Source organism: Histoplasma capsulatum, genomic scaffold, assembly GCF_000149585.1.
Source record: "Histoplasma capsulatum NAm1 scaffold_1 genomic scaffold, whole genome shotgun sequence".
Taxonomy (NCBI): Eukaryota; Fungi; Ascomycota; class Eurotiomycetes; order Onygenales; family Ajellomycetaceae; genus Histoplasma; species Histoplasma mississippiense.
Window position 1 is genome coordinate 1,938,941 of NW_001813982.1, and position 8,066 is coordinate 1,947,006.

Sequence of the window (8,066 nt, forward strand, 5' to 3'; positions counted from 1 at the left end):
GGGAAGTAAAACACGCCAGGAAAAATCCATGATGAATGAAGGAAATCCCGTGGGAAAACGTTGGAAAACGAAAAGCCAACCAAAAAAATAGGTAACAAGAAATGGCAAACTGGTATAGAACAGACGGAAGTCTCAAATCCACGCACCCAGGAAGACCCCACCAAAAAAAAAAAAAAAAAAAAAAAAAAAAAAAAGAAATGAAATGAAAAAGAAAACAAATGAAAAACCATGCATACAACAATCCAGTTGGTTTGCCTTGTCGACACGCTCATGCAATCAAATCAAACTCCTCCCGCTCCCTCAGCCGGTTCCTCGCCAACTCATCTCCCCCAGCCGCCGACAGCTGCATCCAGTGCAGCGCCAAACACATACTCTGCGGATCCGACTTCGAATCACCATCGCGCCTATACATCATCTCTGCCTTGAAGGTGTTGCGCGGCATGGTCAGCGGCAGCGTCACCCGCGGCAGAATCTCTGGGTGCGTCAGGTATAAAATGGCGAGTTCGCGTTGGGCGACAGGGTTTCCTTCCCGCGCCGTGTGTATCCACATCCATTTGGCATCCTCGAGGCCGTTGAACCGGCAGAGGTCCGCGGCCGCGGCCGTGGAGGGCTGATGGCTGTGGTTGTTTAGTGTGTTATGGCGCTGATGCCGTTTGCTGAGTTCGTGCGAGACGATGTTATCTGCAATTTCAACCATGCTGTTGCAAACGTCGTCTTTCAAGGCGAATGCAGCTAGGCCGAATTGGAGAAATGCGGTTCCGCTATGGGTCTTGTTTAGGATTTCTGAGGGGATAAATGCCGAGATGAATTGGAGGTCGCGGAATACGGTCTTTGGTTGGATGGTTTGGATCAAGTCGCGCATCGCGAGGATTATCTCTGTCTCAGATGGTGGGAAAGTGGAATATGAGGCTACTGATCCCAATAAAGGTGAACATGCGGTTTGGTTTCGGTTCGGACTTTGGTAGTGAGCTGTTTGTGGTTGTGGTAGTTTCGACCCTTCAGATAAGCTATTGCGTTGGAATCGCCCGGTATCTGATTGAGGAAATGGCGGTTCGGCGAAAGCACCGAGCTCTTCATTAGCTTGACTATCATTCCTAGAGCTCAGCGATGAGATCACCAGTGACCTTAAATCCTGCAGTGCTTTGAGCTTGGTATAGGGATTGGATTGTCGCGAGAATCTCTCCATTAACTGACGAAAGGCAGTGTCATACGCAAAATGGAACGAATCAGGTGTTTCCTGGAGAGGGGATGACTGAGTAGGGGTTGGTGTACGTAGATCCTGTTCCGCTGGCTTGTGAACACTAAGCAAAATAGCATCCGCAGATCTGCTTCTCCTGAGTTTATGAGACATGGGGACCCCATTCTCGTCATCACTAGAAGCACATTCCGCTAAAAATCTTTCCAGCCTCGCACGTCTCTCCATCTGCCTTTGGATCCGTGGCTGGTTCAAATAAATTGAAAACCAGGCATCGGTTTCGCTACCACAGCTCCAAACAGGAGAGCCAAGATCGCTCAGCAACAAGCTCGTTAGGGTTTGCCTAAGTTCGTCTAAAAACGCAACTTTGCCCTGAGCATTCCGCTCAGGTCTCCTCGATGTCAAGACATCGCTAAACATCGAAGGCGGCCGAGAGTGGAGGCTCGAAGCGCTCGTTGTGGACTGCGCTTGTGTGTGCATTGGAGACCAGAACGTGGAGTCACTGGCGGATGTCGATATAGCTCTACCAGGTGAGTCACCGATAGAGGAAGTATCGCCGCAGGTGGCATCCCTGCTCGATCTCCATCTCTCTGATGCAAGGCTTTGGAATGACGATTTGCGCACTATTGATGGCGCTTCGTTTAAAGAACGGAAATTATGGTCAAACGTCCTAAGACCCACACCCACACTAGATGGCGCCTGGTATAACGACTCTTCACTCGCAATGCTTGACGGTCGAAGACTCGACGACGCGCCAAGCCCAGTGCTAGGTCGCCCGCCAGATGCATCGTAGATGGTGCGTTCCTTTTGATAGAGCTCACTAGACCACAAAACTGGAGTTTCGTACATTGTCTCCCCAACCAGTTTCCCAACCGCCGCTTTTATCTCCAAGCAAAACCGGTGAATTCGCTCCTCTCCCTTGCAGAAGTTATCAATGCCAGAACGCTGCAGCCATTTGCTAGTCATGTCAACTTGTTCATCGGACAATTTAGATCGGCCACCTTGGCTTACAGGCGCTTTCATCGCATTCATAGTTTGGATTTCTGGCTTTTGAAGGAATGATGCGCCAAGCGTTCTTGAGCCATAGCGAGGTTTGGGTTCAGGAATCGGCGATATCGATGCTGGCCCAGCCATCGTTTGTAACGCGAGAGCAACACTTCTTGCTTCCTCATACCTCAGTGAGTTTTTGACATCGTTCATATACCACATCTTATTCCTCAGCTTCGTTAAACTCGTCATCATCTCTACTGTCAGAGATCGAAGCCGTGTCATTGCTCGCTTAAGATCCATTATCCTACTCTCACACTGCTCAATGATGGCAGTAGACGTCTCGATTGATTTCCTCGACGATGAAAACAGAGGCATCAAGAGCTTCGAGTGATCGCCGGTGACCCAAAAATTTGGGTAAACCTTTTGAAGAAGTCGGGATGCATTCCACCAGTAGTGGGCGCCAACGAAGTCAGCCTGGGATTGACTATAGTTCATGGCGCTAGCAAATTTCTGCTTAAGGGAGGGTTCACTTGTTCCGGGAGTAGCAGAAGTGATCGGATCATAGTGGCAAAAGTCCTCCAAATGATCGAAATCGTCTATTAGCTTGACGATGGCATTTTGTAACATCTCCCGATCGTCGTCTACCAGTGATGACGCAGGACGGCTATCTGGGTCATCATTAGAGAATGACCTTCCAGACTCCAACTCCTGATCCAGAGAAGGCATCAATGCAACGGTTCTCCCGTCGTTTGAAACAGAGATCAATGCCCAGTCCTCGCTCGATGGGCGACCCATTGTGGGGCGATCCTCCGACTCGTTGATCTCAGATAGCTCATACCGAATGCGATCTGCATTTCTGGTAAGGGAGTTTTGTGGAGATACCGGGCTTACTGGCTTAGTGCCCGGCACTGCGTACGACCTGGTTGCATCCTGGAAACTCATTTCAGTGGTGAACACAGTCTTTGCGGTGGATGAGCGAGAAGAAAGAGTATCAATCCTTCCCTGGAAAAGATTTGGTTCAAAACATCGGCCAGGGGCGTCATTTTGTGGAAAGAAAGAATTATTAGGAGAAGACAGAACGGAGTGATTGTGATGATTGAATGAGTCTGAAGAGTTGAAAAAGGTAGGGGGGGCCTTAGGGAAAAGAACATCCAAAATAGTCATGATATCCGTTGGAGACAAAAGTAGGAACCGTTCGGGTAAGTTTTGTTTCGTAGCTGGCTGCGCAACGGGCGGGTTGATGGTAACCTGGGACGATGAAATCGGATTACAAAGGTGGGAAAGCATATTGTCAATATGGATTCTAATTTTAGCGTCAAAGTATGAAAGTTGAGGCCTATAATAACGTTAATATGTGGATAATAATTTTAGGGATTGGACATGCTAGGGAGACAGGCGGGAACTTACAGGGTGTGTAACTATCGAGATACTTGTGACTGAGCTCGGAGTGAAATTTGACCAAGCAGCCTCTCTCGTGCATCCTTAGAAATATGGAAATCGAGTAACAAACCAATAGACTAAGCCGGGAAACGTAAGCTGGAAATGTACACCTCAAAAGAGCGATATCAAAAAAAAAAAAAAAAAAAATGAAATTATGGATCAACAGTAGGATAGAAAATAAGGGGTATAAACGAACCTCCGGGAATAAAAGCACATTATGCATGAATTTACAAAAGAACCACTGGAAAATTATATACTCCACAGCTCGTTTTCGGCTCTCAGTCATTCCAAGCTTAGAAAGAACAGCATTCCCGAACTCCAAAGCACCACGTGGAAAACCTCCATCCGAGTCATCTAGGACTTCAAATAGGTCCCGAACGGCAGATTGGAAAAACTCCTCGGCAACACTAGTTCGCAGAGGATCAGGGAGTTCGCCATCGTGGCCAAGTCGTCGTGGGGTTTCTGGGTGTTGCAGGAGGAAAGCACCTTTCTGGAGAACATCCATTAAATAGATCTCAAATTTGGGTGTAGCCTTCCATTCGGTGGAGGTAGACCAGGCGGACAGAAGGTAGCCAACTAGAGAATAATGACTGCTTCCACCATAGGATACCAATTTTGCACAGGTGGAAGACCACACATCCAAACGTAACTGGGCCTCGCGGGAGTCGGTACTCCCAAAAGAAGCAAAAACATTAAAAATCAAAGCAGAGAGAGGATCGGTCCTCTCGAAACCCAAAACATGCTCTTTGAAAGCAGTGGCATGTGCAGTCGTACGTTTGGAGAATAGCGGCTGCGTTGTTCTTCCGCGAGACGCGAGAGGGAAAACGGAATCACTGACTTCAAGTGTGTGGACAGAGGGGACGAGCGCAGAGAGCTGAGAAGGAAGTAAGTTACCAATGCGCTCAAAAAGGAATTGAGGATCCGTGCGGACCAAACTCAGAATTTCCAGTAGACATTCCCTGGAGGTTGGAGTAAGTTGGTGCACAAAACTATAGGGGCGGCGGATTTCCGAATCAGAAGCGGAAGTACCAGAGAATCCGAGGAGAGAATCGTGACCCAGGACTGAAGGATTGTTGATACCATGCGTGGAGGGCTCACATGCCTCACGGACATCATGGATGTTATTATAAATCGAAATAAAACTAGCCTTATCGCCCAGCTTAAAACTTTCAACTAACCCTTTTTGAGAGATTGCTCCAAGCCTGAGCAACCGAGTAGAAAGACAAATGGAGACGCGAAAATGACGTAGCCGTTGCAAGAGGCTGCGCTTCTGGGCTTCTTGATGTTGTTTAAGATGGAACTGGGCAACAAATTGTGAAAACGGGATTCCAGCAACTGGCTCAGGCGACGTCACTGGCTTCTTTGCAATTTCCAGGACATCCTGGGGTATATGAGGCTGAGTCTCCTGAATAGCCGATGAGGGAGAAGCTTCGGGATTTGGCAGTTGGGCATCAAGCTTAGGCGGAAACCCATGGTTTTTGAGCGGCAGGTGACCTGTGGAATGAGAGCTGGGGGAACCTTTGCCTTGGGGAGTAGACACTACTGAAGACATGGCAGGGGATTTAGACGGATCCGGATCCGGATCTGCTCTGCACATAGATGGAGAGTTGCATTTTGACGGAGACTCGACTGGAGAAGGGGGTAAAGCTGGAAAAAGCCAAGACATTGCGAGTAGGATGTCAGTCTCTAGCAACTAGCTAATCATTTCAGAAACGAGGGAGAGAAAGACGGGGAGAGAAGGGAGAAATTAGAAAGGAAGAAGCTTACTTGTGGCTGTCGCGTAGGCCAGAACCGATGGAAGACAGGCATGTTGGATACTGATCATCTTTCCATGGGCAATCTGGGGGCATCGATCTCGAGACGGGGGACAACCTCGAGAATCTTAAATGCCAAGTAAACGGACGTGTGATAATAAAGAGATATATATCTATCGCATGGTTCCTCTGTAGGCCATGTAAAACGGACAAGAATCGCGACCGGTGTTTTTCTTCCCGAGAGATAAAAGGAGCGTGATGAGAGAGGAAGGGCAAGGGACAAGGATTAGCACACGTCGATGAGGCCGGAATGGGACCAGAGAAATCCAGGGGCAGGATAAGATATATATATATATATATATTATAATTCAGGGTGGTGGGCAGAATTGTATGCTAGGCTCTATCAACGGTGCCGGGGCCTGTGGTGAATATATGGGCGGAGAGTGAGAGAGAACAGGATTGTTAATTACGGTGATGATGCTGATGCTGATGCTGATGATGATAGCCCTTATTAGGGGCCAAAACGTGGGGTAACTAAACAACAGCCCAGCAAGGGGGAGAGAGAGCAGCAGCAGCAGCAGCGGTGCAACAACAACACGGACAAGGCAAAGCAGCGCACAAGGCGCCCAAGGGTATGAGAATCAAGCTCGCCTGCACAGAGGACGAGAAGGATGAGGGGGGGATATAAAACAAGAGAGGAGAAGCAGGCGGCGGTTGTTGATGGTTGATGGTCGATGGTCGATGGTCGATGAGTTGTTCGACTGACTGACTGACTTGGCGCTGGGGTTGCGGCTTAGGGGCCGAGCGAACGAACATCCCCCGCCACCACTGGGTTCAAGGAGTTGTTTTGGGGATGGTCGATGTTCGGACGAGGTGCTTGTCTCGTGCTCCAGGGTATTTATTATTCTCTCGAGATCCTGCACATCGACGGCTCTTATTATTATCAGAATCAACATCAAACATTACCATTCACGCACACGCTGGGGGCCCCAGATGGTGTCGAGCTTGGAGCGCTCGTCGCACGCAGTCTATGGAAGAACTGGACATGTACAGTACATGGCGCATTTAGTCAACCTGACGGGATTGATGCGCTGTCCATCCAGGGAACCATTCAATCTGACAGCACATCCACAGCCAACCAAGTGGCCAACAGCATATCGCCGAAACAGAGGAGTCCCAGACGATGGAATGGAGGAACAGCTGAGGGCTCGAGACCCCCGCCTACGAACATTTCACGGGATGAGTTACTTACTGGATGAAGTTCCTGCCGTCGTATTTAGCTCAAACGAAATTATCTTTCTTGTTGTCCCTCCATTTCCTATACTATAGCTGTATTTATCAGACGAGGAGGCAAGAGGTGCGAGAGATGCTGGGCTCCCTGCAATCCCAGCTTCGTCAAAGCCATGCAGTACCAGTAACTAGTTGACTATTCATTTCCCCAATGACTCCGACAAAACTTGTGAAGAAGGCAAAATCAAGACCTCCTAAGGCGAAAGAATAGACAAGGCGTTTTTGAGCCCCTTACTAAGTTACCTTACATCTTAAACTTCCATGGGAGGAAATCAACCAGGCCAGGGACGACGGGATGGGAGGGACTACGGAGAGTTTAAAGTTCCTTTTTTTTTTTTTTTTTGGAATTTATGATATACTCCGTTAACTTATGTGCATTTCTAGTTTATTTCCCTTTTTTAACCTTTTGTCTGTCTCTGTGATGCTTCCAGATTTCACCGCCCAAAGCTGCAGCGAATGCATAGAAACCATCAAGTCATCGCGGGGAAGTTTGCGGTCTGTAAATAGTCCTCCCTCCCCTCCTCTCACCGTAACTGCAGGAAGGAACACATCATTTCGGCTGAAGAGATACACCAGAGAGCGGGAGCAAATGAAATAAAATAGACATCCTCGAGTCCTCCCTGTCTGTATCCGTCAAAACCCTGACTTGACTTGATTGGTATATCCGTCCACGTACGACATGTATGGGAAGGATTAAAGAAAAACACACTACTAGCATCAAGTGCTGTGTCAAGTCTTCCCCATCCATATCCAAAACACCCGCTACTCCCATTATCGATTGAGCTGCCGCCGATCCCCTACCAATCCAAACCCCCGTCCCTCTTCTCTACAAAAATGCCTAACTACATGAATTGCTATTCTTGTGGGGTTGGGAGCCGAGGAGGAACCCACATTCGACTAGAAAACTTATCCTTAACTATAACTGATGCTTATTGCACCATTTGATAAATCATTCCCCATTGCGTCGTCCTGCAGCAGCTGGGCCGGAATTCGGTCGAGGTGGCCATGTCTAGCCATGCCATGCCATGGCTTCGAACTTGGGCCCAGTTCCAGCCATATGTACTGTGCTAACTAACTAACTATGTATGGTACCTATGTAACTAGAGTAAGCTCGAATGCTGCGTCTGTTCGGGGGGAGTGGCCCAGCGGCCGCAGAGCAGAGTGCTGCGATATCGTTGGTCCGAACACAGCGAGGCCAGGAGCTAGATACTCGGCTACGAAGGGCGATTATGGATTGTGTGTGTGTTCAGAGCCGGCGGGAGTTGGAACAGGAGGTGGCGGAAACGAAGACCACTGTGTTTTACTGACTTCTTTGGGATGGATAACCGGGTATGAAGAAAACAGAGTCATTCCTCCGGAACTGCCAGCGCTGCAGAGAAAAAACCCTCACAGAAGAA

General features: G+C 48.6%; 2 protein-coding genes across 2 annotated transcripts; one reads left to right on the forward strand and one right to left on the reverse strand.

Moving 5' to 3' along the window:
- Nucleotides 1-268: 268 nt before the first annotated feature.
- On the reverse strand, nucleotides 269-5,177 carry HCAG_00560 (predicted protein; the record flags this gene model as incomplete). Its single annotated transcript, XM_001543464.1, has 3 exons — nucleotides 269-3,521; nucleotides 3,696-3,721; nucleotides 3,822-5,177. The coding sequence occupies 3 exons, from the start codon at nucleotides 5,175-5,177 to the stop codon at nucleotides 269-271; spliced, it is 4,635 nt and encodes a 1,544-aa protein (XP_001543514.1).
- Nucleotides 5,178-7,784: 2,607 nt separating this feature from the next.
- HCAG_00561 (predicted protein) lies at nucleotides 7,785-7,976 on the forward strand (the record flags this gene model as incomplete). The annotated part of the gene is made up of 1 exon (XM_001543465.1): nucleotides 7,785-7,976. One exon carries the CDS (start codon nucleotides 7,785-7,787, stop codon nucleotides 7,974-7,976), a length of 192 nt encoding a protein of 63 aa, XP_001543515.1.
- Nucleotides 7,977-8,066: the final 90 nt, after the last annotated feature.